The sequence below is a fragment of the Lactuca saligna genome, chromosome 6, assembly GCF_052625555.1.
Source record: "Lactuca saligna cultivar CGN05327 chromosome 6, ASM5262555v1, whole genome shotgun sequence".
Taxonomy (NCBI): domain Eukaryota; kingdom Viridiplantae; phylum Streptophyta; class Magnoliopsida; order Asterales; family Asteraceae; genus Lactuca; species Lactuca saligna.
The window spans coordinates 152,680,839-152,707,719 of record NC_136422.1 but is presented as its reverse complement, the minus strand read 5'-3'; the positions used below and the strand labels follow the sequence as shown (position 1 = coordinate 152,707,719).

The following is a 26,881-nucleotide window of genomic DNA, read 5'->3' as shown; positions in this document are numbered from 1 at the left end:
ACCACTTAATTAATTATGGAAACACATTCTCTTAAATGTCCTTTTATGTAATTTTATATATTTCAGCTAGCTTTTCAATTAGTTTTACCAAACATTATTTTTTATTAACTAGCTTTTCAGCTATTAGTTAGCTTTTCAACTCACAACTAGTTTTTCAACTAATAGCCTAAATGGTAGACAAAAATTGATCTCTTGTGGTTTGGGTCTTTATGAAAGAAGTATTGAATTTGTTGCGATGTTGAATTAAGGAAGCAAGGAAGGATCATCCAATCATTGAAACATGATAAACACAAGAATCCAATTATATAAACAAATAAATAAATCATATTATAAGCAAAATCATAATGATCCATATATAATATGTTGATTTGTTCCAAGATTCTTGTAGTATAAGGTTAAACAAATCTTTGCATGCCAATATGCCGTACGATTATGCTCTTTTTGCCGCTTATTTATCTTTGTCTTAAACAAAACACTTTTATTTAAAGCTAGTTTGAATATGGTTCTATAGAGGTTTGAATTTTTTATAATAAGTTTTTTTTTTTTTTGGTAGGTACATATTAGAAAGGGCATCCATTAGTGGAAGCATGATGGATAAAACATATCGAACGCAAAAAAAAAAAATTTCTTATCATCCTATGAAAAGTAAACATTAAGGACTTCGATAAACATAAAAAATACATTCACACGAGATATAAAAATGTAAAGAAAATAATGAACATAGTTCATTCAATCAGAGAAATCAATCGAGCTACGCCCATAGACAAACTAGAGAGATTTCATAAATAATAGTTGTCACGCATGCTTTTTAGTTAGAGTTACATTCGTAAAACTATTTATAGAGACAAGTTGACCTAAAAAAACTGCTTGTAAACCGGGTCTAAAAGTCATCACGGACACATCAGACCCAATGATTGACAAAGTCTGTTATCGAACACTTTAACTGCGGTATGCTGGACACCACAAGGCCTTGTAGGCTACCATGCAGCCACACTCCACAACCACCCTACAACCACTTCGCCATTGCGCCCTACTCTGCAACTTTGGGCTTTGTCCATTGCTTGGTCTCTAGTGGCAATGAGGTCAAAGGGAAGATCATGCTCCACAAATCAACGTTGCAACATCGGCTTAAATCTATAGTTCTAGAAAATGTTGTCTATTTTTTAAACGTCTAAGATAGTTTTCAATAGTTACAAGATATGGGAAATAATGTTTTGACCAAAAAAATACTATGATTTTTTGTAATGAAATATTGAAATGATAACGACCAGATGGAAAATGTTGTAGAGAAAGTTTTTCAAACAAATTAAGACCATAATATGTTCAGCCGTTCAAGATTCTTGCAATACCAGGTAGTTCATGTCTTAACATGTGGCAATACCATATACTCTTTTTGGATCTATATATATCTAAACCAAGTTCTGCAAAAACCATAGCAAGGTATAAACCTCCTTTTGACTTCTCCATGATCTGTAAACACCTGTTAGAAATGACAATCCACCCACTCCTAATTTCGATCTTACTCTTTACATTATCTCTTGCAATTGCTGAAGGCAGTGACTCTGAAAAGACAAGTGCTAGTGTCTTGAAAACTTACATTGTCCATGTAAAGAAACCCGAAGCTTCTCTATCCACACAAAGTGAAGATCACGATCACAAAGCATATCATCGATCATTTCTTCCCTTTAATACTCGTCTTGCATCCTCGGAGAAAGAGGAACCATTACTTTACTCATACCAAAATGTTGTCAGTGGTTTTTCAGCAAGACTCACTGATGCAGATATTGAAGCCATGAGAAAGAAAGATGGGTTTGTATCAGCTCATCAAGAAAGAATTCTAAAGCTTCAGACGACTCATACACCAACATTCTTGGGATTGCATCAGGAGTCTGGTTTTTGGAAGGATTCAAACTTTGGGAAAGGTATTATCATTGGCGTATTAGATGGTGGAATTCTACCAGATCATGCTTCATTTAGTGACTATGGAATGCCACCTCCACCTTCTAAATGGAAAGGAAGGTGTGAGTTCAATGCCTCAACATGCAACAACAAAATCATAGGTGCAAGATCTTTTAACATCGCTTCCATGGCCTCAAACACAAGCAAGAAAGTCGAGACACCAATAGATGAAGATGGACATGGGACACATACTGCAAGCACAGCTGCTGGTGGTTTTGTGAAGAATGCAGAAGCACTTGGTGGTGCTGCAGGGACAGCTGTCGGCGTGGCACCCTATGCTCATCTGGCGGTTTATAAAGTATGTTTCGGTCCAGATTGCCCAGAGAGTGACATATTAGCTGGACTTGATGCTGCAGTAGCTGATGGAGTTGATGTGATATCAATTTCACTTGGAGAAGAGGAAAACGTGCCTTTTTTTCAAGACAACATTGCAATAGCTTCATTTGCAGCTATCCAAAAAGGAATCTTTGTGAGCTGTGCAACAGGGAACTCAGGTCCATTCAATGGCACTGCAACAAATGTAGCTCCATGGGTTCTAACAGTTGCTGCTAGCACAACAGACAGAAAAATCAAAGCCACAGCTAAACTAGGAAACAATAAGGAATTTGATGGTGAATCTTTATTTCAACCAAAAGGCTCCCCTTTTTCTACACTTTCACCACTCGTGTATGCTGGTGCTAGTGACAAACAAGATTCCAAGTTATGTGTCAATGGATCGCTTGAAGGTATGGATGTGAAGGGAAAAGTGGTGTTGTGTGAGAGAGGTGTGACATCAAGAATAGAGAAAGGACAAGTGGTGAAGGACGCAGGTGGTGGAGCTATGATATTGATGAACCAAGAACCACAGGGATTCAGCCTAGATGCAGATGCACATGTCCTCCCTGCAACACAGGTGAGTTACACAGCTGGACTGGAGATTAAAGCTTACATCAACTCAACACTTACACCAATGGCAGCTTTATTGTTCAAAGGAACAGTGATTGGAGACCCTTTAGCTCCTTCTGTGGCTTCATTCTCTTCTAGAGGTCCGAATACAGTGAGTCCAGGAATTCTGAAACCAGACATTATTGGACCAGGTGTCAGCATTCTAGCAGCATGGACAACCCCACTTCCTGGAAGCACCAACACAAAATCTCCATTTAATATGATGTCTGGAACATCAATGTCATGCCCACATCTCAGCGGTGTTGCAGCATTACTGAAAGCCACTCATCCTTATTGGACACCAGCAGCTATAAAGTCAGCTATAATGACTTCTGCAGACCTTGTTAATCTCAAAGGTACACCAATAGTAGATGAAACACTCCAACCAGCTGACCTATTTGCTATGGGTTCGGGTCATGTTAACCCATCAAAAGCCAATGATCCAGGATTGATCTATGATATCCAGCCTGATGATTACATACCCTACTTGTGTGGGCTTGGGTACAGTGATGAACAAATTGGGATCATTGCACATGGGCCGATTAAATGTTCAACGAAATCTAGCATACCAGAAGGCCAGTTGAATTACCCTTCGTTTGCTGTTAAACTTGGATCATCTCAAACGTTTACAAGGACAGTGACAAATGTTGGAGAAGCTTATACATCGTATGTTGCTAAAGTTGTTGCACCAAAAGGAGTGTCTGTTAGTGTTAATCCCAGCAAGATTAGTTTCAGGCAGATGAATGAGAAGGCAACATACTCGGTGATTTTCAGACGTACGAATGAGGAAGCAGGTGAATATTCTCAAGGTTATATAGCATGGGTCTCTACTAAATACATGGTTCGAAGTGTAATCTCTGTGAACTTCGTTTAAAACTAGCTATGTACTACTTATGATGAATGTGAGACTGAATACTTAATTGTTCTTGGTTGTATTAGACAGAATACTTGTCTTGTTGGGGAATTTTATAATTATACATTGTGGGTCTGGAAATCATTTATGTTTATGTTGGAAAATGCATTTTGATTATAAAATCAAAGAGTTTGAGTTTCTCAGAATGAAGATCAACCATGTGATCACAAGGTTAGTTAGAGCACAATAATCTAATACTACTGATAGAAAACTTCTTTGCCTTGCATAATTAGAGGTGGCAATCGTGTCGGGTTCGTGTCGTGTCGAAACACTAAACGGGTTGAAAGTGCTTGACCCTAACCCGACCCATTTAATTAACGTGTCGTGTCGTGTCAACCCGTTTATTTTCGTGTCGAGTTCGTGTCGGGTTTCGGGTTAGGGCTATACCTTGAAATATGTCGTGTCATGTGAGGTTAAAACATTGAGCATGTTGAAAGAGTAGGAGTTAGGTAGGCGGAGAGGAAAAACTAATAGTTTGGAGGCAGAATAGATGAAGTCATAGCAAGTTCAGATGACAAAATTAAAAGAGTGGGAGTTGGAGATGCGGATGAAAAGGTCACGAGGATGTGAGAGTGGTGAAAGAGACTGGGTAGTTTGGGAGAGAATGGAAAAACTAAAATTAAGTCTTGATCTAGACGGCTAAGTCAATTCAACATTACAAAACGACTCAATTCGAAGGTTTTCTTTTACTTATGGTTTTGGTTTTGTATCTTTCTAGTTTATTTAAATAATTTAAAAAATTTGCATATAAATAAACGGGTCATTTTCGAGTTGAAATTCTCAACCCTAACCTTACCCGTTTAATTTTCGTGTCGTGTCGTGTCAACCCGTTTATTTAAACGGGTTGAAATATCTTACCCAAACCCGTTTATTTCGTGTCGGGTTCGTGTCGTGTCAATTTTTGCCACCTCTATGCATAATGACAATTCTTGGGTCTTATATATATATATATATATATATATATATATATATATATATATATATATATATATATATATATATATATATCTTAGGAGTAAAGATATATAGATTTAGATTTTAGATACAGATGATTAATAGGACATAGTCAAAGTATTTACAAAGACAAAGTTTTGAAAGGGTTCAAAATAGAGAACTACAAGCATGGAATAATTCCTATGTGTAAGATGTTACACGTATGCTTCCAAAACAAGGATCTGAATCAATATCTCCACAGTTTACTGATTTAAAGACTATACCTACATACAAAAAGAAGTTGGAAAAATACAGTTACTGACCTAGTGAATGATTTTAACCAATGAGGAGGCATTTACAGATAGAGTTCAATTAATTTGCTCCAGATGGGCTTGATGTGTGAGAATCAACACTTAGCCCAATTTTTGATTCTTCATGCAACCTGTTATGTCACCAATAAAATATTTATTAAATAATGTTTGTAATTTCTTAACAAATAAATAAGGCCCACAATATGAACATGTTTAAGAAATATATACTTACGGATTAGATAAGCTGGAAGGCTGTCCAGTTATATTCTCAGATGAATCTTTTGTACTTGACTGAACCTGAGTTTGGAAGTGATTATAAATTATTTAAAATAATAAATACGATGATAACAAAAATATTTGATGTTACAAAATTTACCATGACTTCATGGGAGCTTTGAAGCTGAAAATTTTGAGATTGAGGTTGAGGTTGAGGTTGATCTTTGAACTTTTTGTGTAGGAGGGCAAATACACATTTATATGTGTAAAATATTAGTATCGCAGCCAATGATGAGAGTATAGTGGATTCGATCACAATTGCTGATATAAGAGCTGTACATCATGTAATGAAATAATTTAATTGAAGTTTTACTTACTTTTAGAAAATAAACATCAAAAAACAGGTTTACTTACTTTTAGAAAATAACAAAAAACAATTTAATTGAAGTTTTGAAACTTTTAAATATATTATTGTCATTGAAGATTATATTGACGAAAGTAACTTATAATTATAATATATCATTCCATATTTCCATTTCATCAAAGAATGAACAAAAAAAAAACACCCCTCCCCATTGGACGAAGGGATCGGAATGCTCAATTCCATTCCCTCTTATCGATTACTAGCAAAAAGATGATTCATGATTGCATAGATGTAACTTACATTGAGCTACAACCGGATCCACGGGCATCTTTCTTATCAAGTTTATGGAGGCCTCAGAAATAAGAGGCACTGACATCATCTCTTGACAATCTTCTGGATAACATCCATACCACCCCATATCATTAACACTCACTGTAAGCACCCCACCATCCTCGTCCCCCTGTATTTGTACTTACAGACATTCAGTCAGTCAAGGGTTTAGGGTTTAGGACATTGTATGTTTAAATTCTAACCTATTATGACATTGTACTTTCAACTTTTTTTTTTTCTAGATAGGACATTATACTTTGAAAAATCTACCTAATTATAGCAAAGTCATTCCAAACCCAAAAAGAGTCTTCACTGCTATGATTAGGTAGCTTTTTAAAAGAACAGTGTCCTAATAAGAACAAAAAATGAAAATACAATAATTTTTTTTTTTTTGAAGTAGGGTGTTGTGATATAAAGGAATGAAATTAGAATGGTATAGTAAACAAGTAAATAAAAGTATGTTGCAATTTCTTAAAAAATAAAATAAAATAGAAACTCACATAATAAAGGATTTGTTGGAGGAGAGTGTTGCAATCTTCAATTGTTCCCCTGAATCTAATGGCTTTTGCTTTGACAGAAAAACGTTTTGAGATTTCAATAAATGTTAGAAGGGGTTGCCACTGATTGCTGTTGCCATTCTTTAACTTTAATTCAGTTGTGCTTGTAAGCTCAGCTGGAAGGTTTGCTGAGAAATATCCAGAACTAACTTCCACAGAAAACATCACACGGAAGTGACTCTTGTTTCCTGCAATTCAACAAATAGCAATGTACTTTCATTTTTTTTTTTTTTTTTAAATTATACATTTCTCCCGATTCAGTAGATTTTTCAAACTATAGTCTCCTAATAAGAAAGAAGTGGAAGTAAAGTGCTATAACCTGATGGATTTTTCAAAGTACAATCTCTTAATAAGAAAAAATAAATGAAAAGTGCAGTGTTGTAAACTGTAACAGAAAGAAATAAAAGTAAAATGTTTTGACAATAACCAAATAAATAAAAGTACATTGTTATTTCCTGTAAACTGTAATATACCTGTAAAGTGAAGATGATCCGGATCCCCAATAGAAAAGTTATAATTGTCTCGTTGTCTATCAAAGATCAAGAATCCTTCATCTTCTGTCACATTCTCCAACATGATGAACTCAGGGACATTAATAAATGGAGGATCATTTCTTGGGTTGACAATGACTGGAATATCCCAATCATACTTCCCATGCTTGTTCATGGTGGTAACCCTGAGAGTATCTTCACCACTGAAGTTCCCCTCCCTGATTTATAAATATCATATAATAATAAGAGGTTAAAACTCAAAAGTGAAGGGAAAGCAGTGAAAAAATTGGTTGAATTTTGAATACCCGATGTATTTGAGTGATTTAATGGCAAAATTGATAACTTCCAAACGACCTCTTATAATCAATTCTTTAGATGTTCCTTCCCTTTTAGTGACTGAAATCTCCTTCCACATGGGATCCCAAAGTTGCATCTGTAGAGGAGAGAGAAAGAACGATCCATGTTGTGCAGTGAACATAATAGAGATGTTCTCTGTTGAATCTGAATATGTGATCTCAAACCCTGAATAACCACTGAGAAAAGAAACAACCATATAATATAAGAATTTACCAAATAATGTTAGAGGTTGTTTCTTTTTGACTAAATGGGTTAAGAACATAATCTGGAAAGAATGACTAAAAAAGTCTGGCTTACTACCTATTTTCTCCTTTCTTCTTTTTTCCTCCCAACTCCCCTCACATTCAAATTAATGAATATTTCAAATTTGTTTTTCGGATTGTAAGGGTAGAATGGTCTCTCATTTTTCTAGAAAGACTTCATATATACAACACTTCATTCAGACATACAACACTCTATCTTATTAGTAAGTTGTAATATGTTTAACACCTTACCCAAATTTAGGACTGAGGATATCTTCATCTGCCTGCAATTGAGGTGGAAAAGAAACAAGCTGTGGGGGAATACAGTCGACAAATATGTTTACATGAGAAGAAGCATTGTTGCCATTTGCATCTGACATTGAATATGGAAATGAATCATTTCCATAAAATCTCTTAAATGGAGTGTATATAAACAGATCTCCATACTGCAAAAGTGAACCATGACCTGGCTGCCAATACAAAATATATTACATTCAGAAATAATGTTGCAGCTGAATACTAGTAGTATTTCAAACATTAAAAACAATTATGATGATCGATGTTTAATTAAAAACTAAATAGTAAATATCATATACCCTTTCATATTCAACGACTTTTGCCTTTCCACCAACAAAGTAATCATTTACTAGAGCATTAAAAACTATGGATTCATCCTCCCAAACAGAGACATCAAGACCATAAGCAATAGGAAAGTCCTCCCCTGAAGAACAAAAAAAAATTATACATCATATGGACACATATTCTATTTCTATTTAAATATTCAACTCCTAATTAAACTTACTGTTGTAAGTAGTCACCTCAAAGGGACATGGTGAGATACTCATTCCATCAAATGAAGCACATATCTTGTAAGTTCCAAGATTCATTGGCATGTAGAAGCCAGTGTATGTCCCATCCCTGTTGTCTACAAACAATACAACCATGAAAAAGGGTTTGTTGATTGAATCAGGCTCCAGTGTTAATTTGGATAGTTCTGATTCTTGTAACAAGACTGGATTAGAAAAAGAATCCATCAGTTGCACATCTACACTATGTAAAACTGTTTTTGAGACTCTTGCTTTATAATTTACAACTCTTGATACAGATGAATTGACCTTGCCTGCATCAAATTAAGGAACATAGTATATTATGTTATCATAATCTAAATATAACTAAACCCTTCACCTAATCCTAATTAAACAAATGTTGCAATCGATAGTTTTTCAGCAATACCTGCACTTACAAACTTTGTGAATGGCTTTCCTTCATTCAGTGGAATGTTGCCACAATATATACGAATCTCATATACCCCACTCTTTTCAGGTATATAAACAACCTCAAAGTTGCTATTCCATGTTTTCCTATCCTCATCAGACTATAATATAAGAAACAAAAACCATTTAATATGTAGAATGTAAAATGCATTGAGAGCAACATAAACAAGTCCTTACTTTGTTGTTATGCAAGTAAATAGATGGAACTTCCAATGCACCAGAGTTGAACATTCCAGTTGACTGAGTACCTGTTACATCTTTGAATGTTTTCATTAATGTATATATACAAATATAAATTTTGAAAGAGATAAAAAGTACTTATACCATTGTCAGGATCCATTGGATATATTTGTGGATCCACATGAAGCGAGAGTGAAGGCAATGTGATTTCTACTCGAAGTCTATGTACCTCAATTGGTGATGGATAATGATAAGCATCTCTTAAGAAGATAGAAAATTTTGAAACTTCTCCAGCAACAGAGTTATGTAAACCAGATCCATTAACAATACTCTTCATTCCATCACAATAACCTATTCAAGATTCTCCTACCAGATACAAACCATCACCATTTTAACAAAATACAGTAAAACAACAAAAAATAAAAGAAAAACAAAACTCACCAATGTAGATGCTAAATTCATATGGCATATTCAAGATCTGTTTCTTCTTATCCTTATCTGTAATGATGAGTGAAAACTCCCCATGTTGAAGTAATTTGAAAGATAATGATTGAACACCTGGAACTACTTCCTGATATTTCAAATCACCAATAGGCAAAGACAAATTTGTCCCCTTCTCAATAACATCAAAATCAAATGGATAAAACCCTGGAATAAGGTTCCCATATTTATCTCGTTGAGTTATAAATGTTTCCATAGTGGAAAAGATCTGAAAAGATTTTGATTCAATGCCCCAATGTGGCACACAGTTACCAACATCAAGTGGTCCAGGGTCAACCATGAAAGTCAACGGGGATCCAATCAAGTGTTGGTCTTTATCTTTTACGTGAAGTAAGAGATTTCCTGATGTTGCTGCAATAAAGTTAGTGGATAAACCACCAAATGTATTCCATCCATTTTGACTCACATCCAACACCTTTGCATCCTCACCTTCTTCAGTTGTAGCATATATGTCAAAAATGACATTACTTCCTTCACTTTTACGTGTAGCATTGTTCCCAAATGCATCTTTAGGAAGTACCATGATTTTAGCTGTTGTCCCAGCTACAAAATGATTGCCTTCACCTCTCCATGACACAGTCCCAGCAGGTTTATAAATGAAAGCTTTAGTTTAAAAAAGAAAAAACGATTGTATCATTATCAATAACAACATAGGATAAGAAAATTGAGCAAAAACCATAACTTTATTCAAAACAAAAACCTGGTGTAACACTGAAAGACATAGAGGCGTCAAACACATTGAGATTTTCTTGACTGATAAGCACGTGGAACGTCCCAACCATAATTGGTATAAAATGTAACTCCCATTTGTTCATATCAGGGCCCAAATTGGAAAAAAGCCCAGTAATGTAACTACTATTTCCCATCTTCTCATTCTTTCCATTGTAGTCACTCACGGTGATGTTGGGATTAAAAGGGTATTTGTATGTCTTAGTGTTCAAATTCTCAGATACTATAACCTGAATAGTTGCATTCTCACCTGCCTTAAACGCACTCTTAGAATTCAGCCAACGAAACATGAAATGAGGAGGTATATACGACTCAGCTGCAACAAAATGTACACCAAATAAGCGGATGTATAAACATACAAGCATAAAAACCAGAAATGTATTTAAAACAAAAACCTGGTGAAACGTGGAAATGCAAAGAGTTGTCATGCACTCTGAAATGTTCATCATCAATAACCAAGTAGAATAACCCAACCATGATTGGCTTAAAAAGAATCTGCCAGTTGTTCGTATCATTGCCAAAATCGGAATGCACATCAGTAATATAACTGCTGTTCCCCATTGTGCCATTCACTGTGATGTTCGGATTAAAAGGGTATTTGTATTCCTCACTCTTGTAGTTCCCCAATAATTTAACCTTAATCGTTGCAATATCACCTGTGTAAAATTCATCATCATCATCCATCCAACTATAAGCAAAACCTGGTGACAGTGTTGACCTATCATCTGCAACACAATGTACAGCAAATTAGACAATATAGAACAGATATGATCCATTCTTAGACTTGTGTTAGTGTTAGCTTGTTCTAAGTAGTTTAGTTGCTTAGTTAATTAAGAGTTGTGGGGTAAACTTCCAATATTGTTAGTAGCATACTCCTATATAAAAGAGGTAGCTCTCCCTGTTATTTTTTGTGTTGTAGAGTTTGAATAGATCCACTATTTCCATTGTATGATAACGATAATCACATGTTGTTTCAATTCTCTGGATTAGCTTTTGATTAATTAGTGTTTCATTTTGTTCCAGGTGTGCTGTCATTCCATGAACAATGTAACTGCATTAGAAGATCCAAACCTAGTTCCTAATTCGAATTTCACATAGATATTTCGAATTCTATGCCTAGAAAATTTGTTGTGTTCAATTTTTTTTTTCCCTATCACCGTATTGAAATTAAATATAAACGGATTACGCTATTTTATATGCAATGAGGAGGACATAGATATATTCGTGAGTAAGTGCGTATGACATAGATTAACCTGATTTTGATAGATGAGGATCAATGAAGAGGACGAGGAGGGCAATGAGAGCGTTGCAGAAGAGCCACTGAGCAGCCATGGTCGAGGATGTTTTCCGCAGAATTGAGGGATTTTGAGTAGAAGAAGAAGAAGTTGCATAGTGAAATGGCGGTTTAAACTTGTAATTGTATTCAGAGGGAGGGAAATCGGTAGTGGCCGCATCTATCGGAAGATAAGGAAAAGAGGAGGAGGTTTCCGGCGTGTCACCAGAAAGCAGGCCGTTATTTGGACGAAAGGCGTCTCCAAAGGGTAAATTACAAGTTCGGTCCCTGAAGTATACTTAAAATAACAGATTTATTCCAAGCTTTGGTTTTGTTAAAAACTTGGCCATGTGGTTTTCCTTTTTGTAGTTTTGCGCCACTACTTAATTAGGTATTTCAAAATAGAAAAAGACAAATATTTAATTAAAATATATGTTTTCCAAGAAAAAGACAAAAACTAACAAGATCTTAAGAATATCCTTATAATTTCAAAGTGATATCTACGAAATCAATGAGGTGAGTCAGTGTGTTGCGTAAAAAACGCCTTAGTGCACTACGAAATAGGTATGGATGGCTCAAAATGACAACCATATGAAAAATTCTCTCGGATGAAAATGGCTCAACACGATAACAATCTACAAGTTACGGTAAGTTTTTCTTCTTTCTTTTTATACATTTTTACACTAGGTGTGAAACTCGTATACTACATGAATTTATTAAAAATAAAAGTTTAATATAAAGTTATAATGACATAGTCACTTGGATGTATGATATCAATGATTTAAGCTTTAATTCTAGAAGATTTGAAACGGAAAGAGATTAAATGGTTGTAGAACATTTATTATGAAATTTAATAGATCGATCTACCTTACATATTTAAACCCTTAGTAAAATGTGGATTTTAAATTTAAGAAAATGACAAATGGAAAAAATAATTCAAAAAATCTCAAAAAATGATATGTGTCAATTTGAATGATAATATGATATTTGGTAAAATTGATTTTCATTTATTAGGTTAGATTTTAAAATTTAAAATAGTGTTTTACATTATAATTTATCTATTTATAAGTTCTACCTGTGAAAATAGGATTTTTTTTCTCATGTACATCAAAGATTTTCGCAGTTGACACCTATAAAATAAGATTTTTTTTATGTGCCCTGCAAAAATAGGATTTCCATAGGTATCACCTATGGAAATCTCTAATCTGTGTGCATAAATTTTATTTTCATTGGTGGATTTGTGTAATAAGAAATAATTGAACACTTGTTTTTTTACTGTAGCATGAGAACAAAGGATTTAAACTCTATTTGATGTGGATAAGAAAATAGATGTTTCAGACTTTTTTCATGAATTGAGGATTTTAACTCGGTTTGTTTTAAGTCAAAAGTAATTAGATGGGATTATGGGGCTCTTCAATACCTTTATGTGCATATAAAGAACGCTAAAAACGGAGTTGAAACGAAAAAGATATGATTTTTTGAGGTTGAAGTGCAAATTAAGGGTTTTGTCCAACGCAAGACGTAGGAAAGCTAAGTAGGGTGTAGCTGCTACGCATGGCGTAACTAAAAGTCACACAGGGCGTAAATCCTGAATTTTAGACACGGGTTTAATGAACTACGCTGCAACATCCCGAAAATTTTAGACAAAAATTTCATTTTTAATTCATTCCAAAACATTCGATAATTACATCAAAACAACCAAAGTGTATCATAGTGGAATAATATCATAGTACATATCCCAAAATCACATAATGCAGAAAATAAGGGTGGATGCAGTGCGATCAAGTCGGACCTTTCCCTTTCGAGCTGGAAGTACCTAAAACATAAACTAAAAATTGTAAGCACAAAGCTTAGTAAGTTCCCCCAAAATATCACATATCATGCATACAAAACCGTTAAACATAATTGGGTCTATTTCACCCCTTTCGGTATCTTTCAACCGGTACTGGGTCAATTTCACCCCTTTGGTATCTTTCAGTCGGTACTAGGTCTATTTTACCCCATTTCGGTATCTTTCAACGGGTACTGGGTCTACTTCACCTACAACTAAGCATACAATCATATCAACAAGAGTAACGAAGACAACAAACATAAACATAAACAAACATAACATAGAACTGTCACGAAGACAACTATCATCCTACTAACATAATCTAGTAGGCCGGCATTGGTGCCTTCGACCCAGGAGTACAGTGGAGGGAACTCACCTCATCCTAAAGATATCAAATCACATTTGGGCCGCAAAATCGTGAAGTCCCCTCACTTAATCATAAATCAAAGAACCCTAATTAGCAATCAGGTCATTAACCCTAACCGATAATCTAAATCCTGAACCCCGACTTCAAGGCTAAAAAGGGTTGCTTAATCTTTTCCTTATTGGGCCTAACACACCAAGGGCCAAATCCAACTAGCCCAAATCCCAAAAGATATTCTATGCCCACTATGGGACCAAGTCTAAAAGGCCCATCACAGAAAGGCTTGCGGTCCAACAAGGGCCCAAATCCCTAAGTCCAAAATGACCCGAAATTAAAAGCCCAAAATATTCTTTGGTTAGTACGCTAGGTGTACCATCAGTACGCCCAACATACTCAAGAGCTTCACAATGTCGGGACCCCAAGTGCGTACGCACAACGTACACCCATGTACGCCTGGCGTACGCCCAAGTTGGCAAAATTTTGCTTTTAAGGTCTTAATTCACTAAGACCTAATGTCCAACTTCATATCTAAGCTCCTTAAAACGTATTAAGCAATAAAGTTGCATAAATTTTATTTTCTCTGGTAGATCTATGTAATAAGAAATAATTGAACACTTGTTTTTTTTTAAATGTAGCATGATAACAAGGGATTTAGACCATATTAGATATGGATAATATTGGTTATGTGATCCAAACCATTGGTTTGTGTTTTGGAATCAAAGGTAAAAAGAGAAAAATGATGTTTCAGAATTCTTTCATGAATTGAGGATTTTAGTTTGGTTTATTTTAAGTAACAAGTGATTAGATAAGATTGTGGGGCTCTTCAATACCTTTATGTGCATATAAAGAACGCCAAAAACAGATTTGAAACGAAGAATTTATGGTTGTTTGAAGTTGAAGTGGAAATTGAGGGTTTTGTCCTATGCAGGGCGTAGTTGCTACGCATGGCGTAACTAAAAGTTACACAGGGTATAAATGTTGAATTTTAGACGTGGCTTTAATGAACTGCGCATGGCGTAATTAATGGTACATAGGGCGTAATCGTAGCAGATCAAAACCCTAATTCTTCGGTTTTGAGCCCTATTTAAGGGCTCTAACTTATGGAAAACTCTCTCATAATCAGCCTCCATCACCTAAGATCATTCATTGAGAAACCCTAGCCTCCTCTTACTTGATTTTGAACCTTGACATCATTTATGAGCTTATTTCTCCATTGGAAGGTTGAATCTTGAAGAGCAAGGTGGTAGCAAAGTGTATAGAAGAAGAGTTCAATTATAGATGCAGTAAGGTTACTTCATTCTTGGACCATTGTGAGTAAAAAGCTTCTAACTTGCTCATTGGTTTCATAGATCTAGTTATTTGTCATATTTGCTAATTTTTGGTCATTTTACTGCATAAAGTTTAGATTTTGAAACTTTGTGACAGTGTTATGTATAAAGTTAGAAATTTTATCCATCTAAACATCATATTGATTTATATCTGAAGGTTGGAGACTTAGACTTAATGGATTAAGTTAAGAAAGATGCATTTTGGTCCCTCTGAGACTTGAAGACTAGATATTGTTTGTTTGGACCATCCAAATGGATAAAGTTGGAAACTTTATCCATTATGAAGCTATTAGGTACCAGATATGAGATTTGAGTGAAAGGTCTTAATATATTAAGTGCTTAAATGAAGTTTAGCAACGAACATTATACGTAGGATTTTCACATTTTTTCTGGATAAGACTCTACACCATGCGTAGAGTCAGGTGTATGTTGCACGTAAGTCAATAGAAGGTCGATCGTTGACTTTTTGTCCAAGTTTTAACTTTTGGTTAAATGTGAGCGGCTGAGGACTTAGAAGGGAAAAATGGTCTTTTGCCCAAATGATGATTAGTCTTGATATTTGGACTTGATGAGTCGGGGTATTTACCTTAATTGCTAATTAGAGTTTGGTTTTTAGATATTTTTAGTGGGAGAGTCTTTGGCACCAACAACTTGTGTGTGAGATCTATTCGTTTACCGATCGAGACGAGTCTTCTCACTATACTTATGGGTCAAATGTACCAATGTCGACCCACTAGATTGTTTTTAGTAGAATGCTAGTTGTCTTTGCGACTCTTGCATGTATGTTCGGACTGAATATACCCCACGATTGGGCTCATTATTATATGTTCGGGTTGAAATAAAAACATGGTTGGGCCCTAGGGCTGGGCACATTATTTTATGTTTGGGTTGAAATAAACCCTAGGGTTCGGCCCATGATTGTATGTTGGGTTGGAGCATACCTCAGGGTTAGGCTCACTGATTAGTACGATATGTGGTATTTTGGTGAGTGCTTACGGTTTCTATTTTTAAATGTTTTTAGGTTTTTGTTATATTATAGGAGAGCATTCAATCGAAACATTTTTTATTTCGAGAACAAATTTAGATTACATATTTTTTTTAAATTAAAATCATCAAATAATATTAATATAAATCAAAAAATAACTAATATATCTTTACTATTTTATAAAAGAAATCCCACTATTTCTAAAAATAGATTGAATATAATAATATTATTTTTTTAAGACGTTCAAATTATTAAGCTAATAGTACAAGTAGTCATCAATAAAATAATATTAAATTTTAACATGTGTTTTGAATCCTTATATTTCTCAACAAATTCTATCTCCTTCCCTGAATTTCGGATAATTCAAAATTTGAAACCATTAGAAAATATATGTTGATTCAAATATCCCTCCTGTAGATGACTCTTTCTTAAAAGATTTTTATTTTAATTGATTTCATCATTTTTAACTTTTTGTATTTTTCTCTTATATATATATATATATATATATATATATATATATATATATATATATATATATATATATATATTGGGTGAAGATTTTATTATATCAGGTTTGTTCCTAAAAAGGTTTTTACTATGTTTCTTTAATGTGTTGGCTTTGCAGGTTCAAAGAACTCAACCAAGAGGGCTAGTTAGAGTATTGTATTATCATTAGTTTGTATATTTTGGCATCTTACTTTTGCAATAAAGAACGGTTAAATACAAGATTTGACATGATTAAGGTAATTTGTATATTTTTCATCTTGTTTAGTCTAAAAATGAAACCTTTTCATCATTGGTCCTTATAATATCAAGTTTCATCATATGGACTTCCTGATTACGGCGATTATTGTCCTTATTATAAGGTTCTATATAGATTTTGTTCAATATTTTAAGGTTTCGAGAATCTAAATCAATATGAATCCTTGAATTACATACCATCGTTGAAAATGTTTTAATTTGTGACCAAACTTGGTTTAAAAAGTTGACACCTGAGTATTTTGGCCTTCTCAAAGGCCTATTTATCGACTTTTGAATCACAACACATGATATTCTAAAGGTTTATTTTTATAAACTATTATTTATATATTTTAGCATTCTACTTAGTATGACATTAAATTAATAAAGGAATTAAGGAAAACGAAAAAAAAAAAGAAAAAAAAAGAGGACGATAAATAGTACAAGTGGGTTGGGTATGTATAAATGGAAGTAATAACCATTTAGGGGTGTTTGGCAAAAAAGCTTATTGCTTATTACTTTTTTAGCTTATAAGTTAATAAGTAAGTGTATGATAACTTATGAAAAAATGACGTATTAGAGGTCCCCCATCGGAATAAGTTATTTTAATCCAAACACTTTTTTAACTTATAGTGATATGGAACCTAATAAGTTGTTTTAAAAAAAGCTTAGCCAAACACCCCCTTAATATGGTATGATAATGCTCTTGAAAAATAGATGTCATTTAATATTTATTTCTCGAAGTGAACGCAAAATGATTTCAACTCTAAAAAGATCAAATTATTCGCCGCCCGCCGCTTTGCGCGGGTAGACGACTAGTATATATATATATATATATATATATATATATATATATATATATATATATATATATATATATATATATATATATATATATATATATATATATATATATATATATAGAGAGAGAGAGAGAGAGAGAGAGAGAGAGAGAGAGAGACGTAAACATGAAATCTTTGAAGTCTTTAAATTGATTCAAAATGAAGTGCAAAACCAATTAGGTAAAATTATTAAATCCATTGAGTTGATTGAGGTTTAAAATATTAAAGCCAAGATTTTAATGACCAGTTTAAAACTTGTAGGATAGTTTCACTATTAACTCCATCTTACATGCCTCAATGGAATGGAGTGTCAAATAGGAGGAACCAAACCTTATTAGACATGTTGAGTCCATGATGAATTATATTGTTATTCTTTTAGAGCTATACACTTCAATCTGCTTCACACACACACACACAAAACAAGGTACCAAACAAAATAGTTGATAACACGCCACATGGGATACAAAAATGAGGTGTTTCCAAATTTTATTATCTTGGGAGACGTACCAATTTATACTATCTTAGTATCCGTGGATAACTAATGTTAGGCATAAATGACAAGCTAGGCGTACAATACGAAAAATGTATATTTTCAAGTATCCTAATTCCTAAAGAAAACAAACCATAATACAAATAGAACCCGTCTTAAACAAGTGTTTGTAGCTTGAACCTAAACCTTTTTTTTTTTTTTTTTTGGAAAAATAGGTTATCGCCATTAGGGATAGTTGTAGACTTTAAGAAATGAGAGATATGTATTTCTTGTTAGGAATGATGAAGGAATAGCAATTATTCAAGATGAGTCGGCTAAATTCCAATATGCAATCCATGTGCAATAATAAAGTTTAGGACTTAGTTAATATGTCAAGATATAAGATGACTATTGAGTGAAAATGGACCTTTAAGAAGAATATCAGCATGAGTGGTAGTCATAAAGCATGTCTTGTAGCAAAAGGGTTCAAAGAAACCCATGACGATGTCGAAACATTTTCGTCTATATCTTAGTCTATATCTTAGGATTCAAGACATAAATTTATATTGAGAAAACTAACAGGACTTAGTCAAAGTACTTAAATAAACATAAGTTTAATGGGTTCGGAATAGAGAATTATAAGCATGGAATAATTCCTATGTCATAAGGGATGTCATTACACACATGAACCTCATCGATCTTATATAGAAGTAGAAGTAATTACATAAAAAAATAAAGATACGTTTTAATATATGGAAGTGTTAACAAGGAACTATGTGTAAGATGTTACACATATGCTTCCAAACCAAGGATTTGAAATCAATATCTCCACAATTAACTGATTTAAAGGCTATATACATACATACATACCAAAAGAAGTTGGAAAATTAATTTTCTCCAAATGGGAACGACATCAACACTTAGCCCAATTTTGATTCCTCATGCAACCTGTTATGTCAACATCAACAATAAAATATTTATTAAATAATGTTTGTCATTTCTTAACAAATAAATAAAGCCCACAACATGAACACATTTAAGAAATATATACTTACTGTTTAGATAAGCCAGAAGGTTGTCCAGTTATATTCTCTGATGAGTCTTTTGTACTTGACTGCACATGAGTTTGGACTAAGTGATTATAAATTATTTAAAATAATAAATAGGACGATAACAAAAATATATAAAGTTATAAAATTTACCATGTGATGTAAACTTTGAGATTGAGGCTGAGGTTGATTTTTGATCTTTTTGTGTAGGAGGACAAATACACATTTACATGTGAAAAATATTAGTAACGCAACCAATAATGTGAGTATAATGGCTTCGATCACAATCGCTGACATAAGAGCTGTACATTATGTAATGAAATCATTATCAGTTAAACAGTTATCTATGGAATCACAACAGAATGGAATCAACATAATGGAATAGATCATTACATTGAGCTACCACAGGATCCACGGGAATCTTTCTTATCAAGTTTATGGTGGCCTCAGAAATAAGAGGCGCTGACATCATCTCTTGACAATCTTCTGGATAACATCCATACCACCCCATATCATTAACACTCACTGTAAGCACCCCACCATCCTCATCCCCCTGTATTTTATTTGTACTTACAGATATTCAGTTAGATATAAAGTTGAAAGTACAATGGCATTATTTTGAAGTAGGGTGTTGTGATATAAAGGAATGAAAGTAAGATGGTATAGTAAACAAGTAAATAAAAGTATGTTGCAATTTCTTAAAATAAATAAAATAGAAAACTCACATGATAAAGGATTTGTTGGAGGAGAGTGTTGCAATCTTCAATAGTTCCCCTGAATCTAATGGCTTTTGCTTTGAGAGAAAAACGTTTTGAGATTTCAATAAAAGTTAGAAGGGGTTGCCACTGATTGCTGTAGCCATTCTTTAACTTTAATTCAGTGCTGCTTGTAAGCTCAGCTGGAAGGTTTGCTGAGAAATACCCTGAACTAACTTCCACAGAAAACATCAAGCGGAAGTGACTCTTGTTTCCTGCGTTTTCAATAAATAGCAACCTACTTTCAATTTTTTTTTTTTTTTTTTTTTTTTAAATTATACATTTCTTCCAATTCAGTAGATTTTTCAATCCTAATAAGAGAAAAGTGGAAATAAAGGGCTATAACCTCATAGATTTTTCAAAGTACAGTGTCATAAAAAGAAAAATATATGAAAAGTGCAGTGTTGTAAACTGTAAGACAGAGAAATGAAAGTAAAATGTTTTTACAATACCTGTAAAGTGAAGATGATCTGGATCCCCAATAGAGAAGTTAAAATTGTCTCGTTGTCTATCAAAGATCAAGAAGCCTTCATCTTCTGTCACATTCTCCAACATGATGAACTCGGGGACATTAATAAATGGAGGATCATTGATTGGGTTGACAATGACTGGAATATCCCAATCATGCTTCCCATGCTTGTTCATGGTGGTAACCCTAAGAGTATCTTCACCACTGAAGTTCCCCTCCCTGATTTATAAATAAGAGGTTAAAACTCAAAAGTGAAGGGAAAGTAGTGAAAAAATTGGTTGAATTTTGAGTACCCGATGTATTTGAGTGATTTAATGGCAAAATTGATAGCTTCCAAACGACCTCTTATAATCAATTCTTTAGACCTTCCTTCCATTTTAGTGACTGTAATCTCTTTCCACATGGGATCCCAAAGTTGCATCAGTAGAGGAGAGAGAGAGAATGATCCATGTTGTGCAGTGAACATAATGGAGATGTTCTCTGTTGAATCCGAATATGTGATCTCAAACCCTGAATAACCACTGTGAAAAGAAACAACCATATAATATAGGAATTCACCAAAGAATGTTAGAGGTTGTTTCTTTTTGACTAAATGGGCTTAATGGGTTAAGAACATAATCTGGAAAGAATGACTAAAAAAGTCTGGCTTAATGCATCAAGACACAAGCCTTTTACCTATTTGCTCCTTTTTTTACTCCTCCCAACTCATCTCACGTTACAATTGATGAACATTGTGAATTTGTATTTCGGAATGCAAGGGTAAAATGGTATTTAGTAAGTTGTAATACACGTCTAACACCTTACCCAAATTTAGGACTGAGGGTATCTTCATCTGCCTGCAATTGAGGTGGAAAGGAAACAAACTGTGGGGGAATACAGACGACAAATATGTTTACATGAGAAGAAGCATTGTTTCCATTTGCATCTGACATTGAATATGGAAATGAATCATTTCCATAAAATCTCTTAAATGGAGTGTATATAAACAGATCTCCATGCTGCAAAAGTGAACCATGACCTGGCTGCCAATATAAAATATATTTCATTCAGTAATAATATTTTGTTTTTTTTTCCCTTTCAAACATTAAAAACAATTATGATTTATGATGATGGATGTTTAATCAAAAACTAGATAAATCATACCTGTTGATATTCAACAACTTTTGCCTTTCCACCAACAAAGTAATCGTTTACCAGAACATTAAAAACTATGGATTCATCCTCCCAAACAGAGACATCAAGACCATAAGCTATAGGAAGGTCCTCCCCTGAAGAACAAAAAAGTTATAGGTCATATGGACAGACACGTATTCAAAATTTGTATTTAAACTTACTTTTGTAAGTAGTCACCTCAAAGGGACATGGGGGGATACTCTTTCCTTCAAATGAAGCACATATCTTATATGTTCCAAGAATCATTGGCATGTAGAAGCCAGTGTATGTCCCATCCTTGTTGTCTACAAACATTACAACCATGAAAAATGATCTGTTGATTTCATCAGGATCCAGTGTCAATTTGGACAATTCTGATGCTTTTATCAAGACTGGATTAGAAAAAGAATCCATCAGTTGCACATCTACACCATGTAAAACCGTGTTTGAGACTCTTGATTCATATTTTACAACTCTTGATAAGGATGCATTGACCTTGCCTGCATCAAATAAAGGAATTATGTGATCATAATCCAAACACCTAATCAAACAAATGTTACAGTTGATGGGTTTTCAGCAATACCTGGACTTACATACTTTGTAAATGGATTTCCTCCATTCAATGGAACACTGCCACAATATACACGAATCTCATACAACCCACTCTTTTCAGGTGTATAAAAAACCTCAAAGTCGCTATTCCATCTGTCCCATTCCTCATTCTCACCTGTTGCCACATCTCTGAATGTTTTCGTTAATCTATATATAAAAATATAAAATTTGAAAGAGAAAAAGAAAATTATACCATTGTGAGGATCCACTGGATATATGAGTGGATCCACCTCAAGCGAGATTAAAGGCAATGTGATATCTACTCGAATTTTAAATAAGTCGAATGGTGAAGGATAGTCATAAATATCCCTTAAGAAGATAGAAAATTTTGAAACTTCTCCAGCAACAGAGTTATGTAAACCAGATCCATTAACAATACTCTTCATTCCATCACAATACCCTATTCAAGAGTCGCCTACCATATTCAAACCATCACCATTTTAACAAAATACAGTAAAATGACAAAAAATAAAAGAAAAACAAAACTCACCAACATAGACCCTATAATCGTGTGGCATATCCTTGATCTGTTGTTTCTTATCCTTATCCGTAATGATGAGTGTAAAATCCCCATCTATAAGTAATTTGAAAGATAATGATTGAACACCTGGAGCTACTTTCTGAAATTGCACATCACCAATAGGCAAAGACAAATTTTCCTTCATACCAATAACATCAAAATCAAATGGATAAAATTCTGGAACAAGGTTCCCAAATTTATCTCGTTGAGTTATAAATGTTTCCATAGTGGAAAAGATCTGAAAAGATTTTGATTCAATGGTCCAATCTGGCACACAGTTACCAATATCAAGTGGTCCATGGTCAACCGTGAAAGTCAACGGGGATCCAATCAAGTCTTGGTTTTTATCTTTTACGTGAAGTAAGAGATTTCCTGATATGGTTGCAATAAACCAAGCCTCGAAACCACCAAATCTACTCCATCCGGGCTGCTGCAAATTCCACAAATATGCATTCTCACCTTTTGCATTTGTAGCAGATAAATCAAAAAAGTGAATTCTCCAATTTTCACTTATATATGTAAGATTGTTCCCAAATGCATCTTTAGGAATTATCAAGAGTTCAGCTCTTGCCTCAAATGCAAAATGATTGACTCCACCCATCCATGACACAATCCCACCAGGTCTATAAATTTTACCTTTAGTTAAAAAAAACATTGTATCAGTATCAATAACAACATAGGATAAGGAAATTGAGCAAAAACCATAACTTTATTCGAAACAAAAACCTGGTGTAACAATGAAAGACATAGAGGTGTCAGACACATTGAGATTTTCTTGACTGATAAGCACGTGGAACGTCCCAACCATAATTGGAATAAAATGTAACTCCCATTTGTTCATATCAGGGCCCAAATTGGAAAAAAGCCCAGTAATGTAACTACTATTTCCCATCTTCTCATTCTTTCCATCGTTGTCACTCACAATGATGTTGGGATTAAAAGGATGTTTGTATGTCTTGGTGTTGAAATTCTCAGATACTATAACCTGAATAGTTGCAGTATCACCAGCCTGAAACTCACTCTTAGAATTCAGCCAACGAAACATAAAATGAGGAGGTATATACGAATCAGCTGCAACAAAATGTACACCAAATAAGCAGATGTATGAACATACAAGTATAAAAGCCAGAAGTGTTTTTAAAACAAAAACCTGGTGAAACGTGGAAATGCAGAGAGTTGTCATGCACTCTGAAATGTTCATCATCAATAACCATGTAGAAAACTCCAACCATGATTGGCTTAAAAAGAATCTGCCAGTTGTTCGTATCATTGCCAAAATCGGAATGCACATCAGTAACATAACTACTGTTCCCCATTGAGCCATTCACTGTGATGTTCGGATTAAAAGGGTATTTGTATTCCTCACTGTTGTAATTCCCCAATATTTTAACCTTAATTGTTGCAATATCACCTGGGTAAAATTCATCATCATCATCCATCCAACTATAAGCAAAACCTGGTGACGGTGTTGAGCTATCATCTGCAACACAATGTACAGCAAATAAGACAATGTAGAACAGATATGATCCATTCTTAGACTTGTGTTAGTGTTAGCTTGTTCTAAGTGGTTTAGTTGCTTAGTTAATTAAGAGTTGTGGGGGTAAACTTCCAATATTGTTAGTAGCATACTCCTATATAAAAGAGGTAGCTCTCCCTGTTATGTTTTGTGTTGTAGATTTTGAAAAGATCCACTATTTCCATTGTATGAGAACGATAATCACATGTTGTTGCTTCACTTCTCTGAATTAGCTTTTGATTAATTTATATTTCATTTTGTTCCAGAGTGTGCTTTCATTCCATGAACAATCTAACTGCATTAGAAGATCCAAACCTAGTTCCTAATTCGAATTTCACATAGATCTTTCGAATTCTATGCCTAGAAAATTTTGTTGTGTTCAATTTGTTTTTCCCCTATCACCGTATTGAAATTAAATATAAACGGATTACGCTATTTTATATGCAATGAGGAGGACATAGATATAATCGTGAGTGAGTGCGTATGACATTGATTAACCTGAATTTGATAAATGAGGAGCAATGAAGAGGATGAGGAGGGCAATGAGAGCGTTGCAGAAGAGCCACTGAGCAGCCATGGTCGAGGATGTTTTCCGCAGAATTGAGGGATTTTGAGTAGAAGAAGAAGAAGTTGCATAGTGAAATGGCGGTTTGAACTCGTAATTATATTCAGAGGGAGGGAAATCGGTTGTGGCCGCATCTATCGGAAGATAAGGAAAAGAAGAGGAGGTTTCCGGCGTATCTCCAGAAAGTAGACCGTTATTTGGACGAAAGGCGTCTCCTAAGGGTAAATTACAAGTCGGTCCCGGAAGTATACTTAAAATGACAAGTGTAATCCAAGTTTTGGTTTTGTTAAATTCTTGAGGGTTTCAATTAGGGCTGTTAATTGGGTTAACCCGATCGGCTTTCGGGTTAAACGGGTCGGATTAGTCGGGTTTTACTAGAAAAAATATTCACCCGAAACCCGATCCTAATAAGGTACGGGTTAGTCGGGCTGAGATTGAAGTGTAAGATGAATTTATGTTATGTCATTTTAATACATAATCCACATGTATAGGGACTTAAAATGTAAAGTTGGTATACGATATGAATTTTTGGAGTTTCTTTTACCATTAGTGTAATGTAAAACAGTGAATAAAATTCATAAAACTATTACAACACAACCGTATTGCATTAAGAAGAGGGGAAAGTTATGTCATTTTATATATCTCTATACATAGTAAATTTACTATATGATTTGTTTAAATTAGAAATTTGTATTAGTTGGAAAATCTCATGGGATCTTGAATTCATGTCATTCAACCCAGTAAAAAAGTTTTGGTAATATATTCTTAATCGGGTTATTCGGGTTGACCCGAAACCCGAAATGTTTTGAAAAAATCAACCCTAAACCCGACCCTAATAATAATTCGGGTTAGTCGAGTTAACCCAAATAACCCGATTAAGAGTTCCGACCCTATTAAACCCGACCCTAATTACCTTATTCGGGTTTGGATCGGGTCGGGTTAATTGGGTTCGGGTTTTTTTGACACCCCTAGTTTCAATCAAGGGTTGACAGAAAGGGTGTTGATGTGTTGCTTGCGAATGTAATACAACACGTCTCTCTATTCTCACTAAAATGGTGAACCATTTCGTATTAAAAACAAAAATACGCGTAAAAGGTTTTATTAAAATCTGGCCATGTGATTTTACTTTTTGCAATTTTGCACCTACTTGTTTTCCAAGAAAAATATAAAAACTAACAAAATCCTAAAAACAACCATAAAAATCAAGATGATACTTACTAGATCATGAAGTTGGTAGTTAGAAGAATTCTTGAAAAATTGATTCATCAACCATATATCGAATGAATAAGAGGGGTACGACATCCTTTATTGAGACATATTTTATGCTAGTGTTATCTGATGTTGATTCATTGACTCCATTCTTTACCACATCCCACATGTATTCGATTTAAAGAGTCTAGATCTTAATTTTATAATTAGTATTCATATTCTTATCCTTATTTCCTTTGAATAAAAGAGATTTGTTGTTGTGACACTGTAACATCCATAAAAATCATGTTAAATTTAAACCTTTTCAAAACATTTCAAAACCATTAATCATTACAAAACTTATTTTCAAAATAGTATAATATCAGAGTATCCCAGTTGCAAGTCATAAACATGAGAAACCGTACGATCACGCCTTTGCATTCCCGCGATCATCTGATGCACCTGAAACAAAAACTGAAACTGTAAGTCCAAAGCTTAGTGAGTTCCCCCAAAATACCGATACACTGCAAATAACACATATACAAATAACACCATGTACTTGGTTCACAGCTTTACAGGTTGGATTACCCATGGGCACACAGTGTGAGTCTGGCTTGCCTTCCGGGCCCATAACTCACATCTGGATTGCCACCAAGCCTACAGTACGAGTCTGGTATGCCCTACCCGACCCTTAGCTCGTATTTGGAATGCTCCCGAGCCCACAGTACGAGTCTGACATGCCCTACCCGACCCTCAGCTTGTATCTGGAATGCTCCTTAGTCCTCAGTATGAGTCTGACATGCCTCGCCCGACCCTTAGCTCATATTTGAATATGCCAAGATCTTTTTCGGATTTTCTTCTAGGTCAAATAACATAAAAGCCCTTAAGTTTTCACAAAAATGTCTGTTTTACCCTTGAACGTGTTTTAGGTCTAATAAAACCGA

At 34.3% G+C, this 26,881-nt stretch overlaps 3 protein-coding genes across 6 annotated transcripts; 1 reads left to right on the top strand and 2 right to left on the bottom strand.

Annotated features, from left to right (window-relative positions):
- The first annotated feature begins 1,341 nt into the window (after positions 1–1,341).
- LOC145001699 (subtilisin-like protease 4) lies at positions 1,342–3,783 on the top strand. The gene has a single exon (XM_078961047.1). The coding sequence runs from the start codon at positions 1,370–1,372 to the stop codon at positions 3,755–3,757; it is 2,388 nt and encodes a 795-aa protein (XP_078817173.1). The 5' UTR covers positions 1,342–1,369; the 3' UTR covers positions 3,758–3,783.
- Positions 3,784–4,885: 1,102 nt separating this feature from the next.
- Positions 4,886–11,822, bottom strand: LOC145001696 (protein GAMETE EXPRESSED 2-like). 4 transcript variants are annotated; one of them, XM_078961044.1, is made up of 17 exons: positions 11,535–11,822; positions 10,677–11,006; positions 10,253–10,597; positions 9,493–10,155; positions 9,196–9,402; positions 9,049–9,128; positions 8,831–8,972; positions 8,400–8,717; positions 8,194–8,318; positions 7,850–8,067; positions 7,304–7,531; positions 6,981–7,216; positions 6,451–6,695; positions 5,921–6,080; positions 5,417–5,589; positions 5,273–5,337; positions 4,886–5,171 (listed from the first exon to the last, which is right to left on the bottom strand). In XM_078961044.1, exons 1-17 carry the CDS (start codon positions 11,611–11,613, stop codon positions 5,102–5,104), a joined length of 3,684 nt encoding a protein of 1,227 aa, XP_078817170.1. In that variant the 5' UTR covers positions 11,614–11,822; the 3' UTR covers positions 4,886–5,101. The 4 variants fall into 4 exon arrangements, with proteins under 4 accessions (XP_078817170.1, XP_078817169.1, XP_078817168.1 ...); XM_078961043.1 differs by having other exon boundaries at positions 8,400–8,522; positions 11,535–11,747; XM_078961042.1 differs by having other exon boundaries at positions 9,049–9,119; positions 11,535–11,747.
- A 6,970-nt stretch (positions 11,823–18,792) lies between these two features.
- LOC145001698 (protein GAMETE EXPRESSED 2-like) lies at positions 18,793–24,977 on the bottom strand. The gene is made up of 16 exons (XM_078961046.1): positions 24,683–24,977; positions 23,819–24,148; positions 23,395–23,739; positions 22,639–23,304; positions 22,342–22,548; positions 22,120–22,263; positions 21,719–22,036; positions 21,528–21,652; positions 21,189–21,406; positions 20,678–20,905; positions 20,368–20,603; positions 19,886–20,130; positions 19,554–19,713; positions 19,314–19,462; positions 19,167–19,225; positions 18,793–19,059 (listed from the first exon to the last, which is right to left on the bottom strand). Exons 1-16 carry the CDS (start codon positions 24,759–24,761, stop codon positions 19,032–19,034), a joined length of 3,537 nt encoding a protein of 1,178 aa, XP_078817172.1. The 5' UTR covers positions 24,762–24,977; the 3' UTR covers positions 18,793–19,031.
- Positions 24,978–26,881: the final 1,904 nt, after the last annotated feature.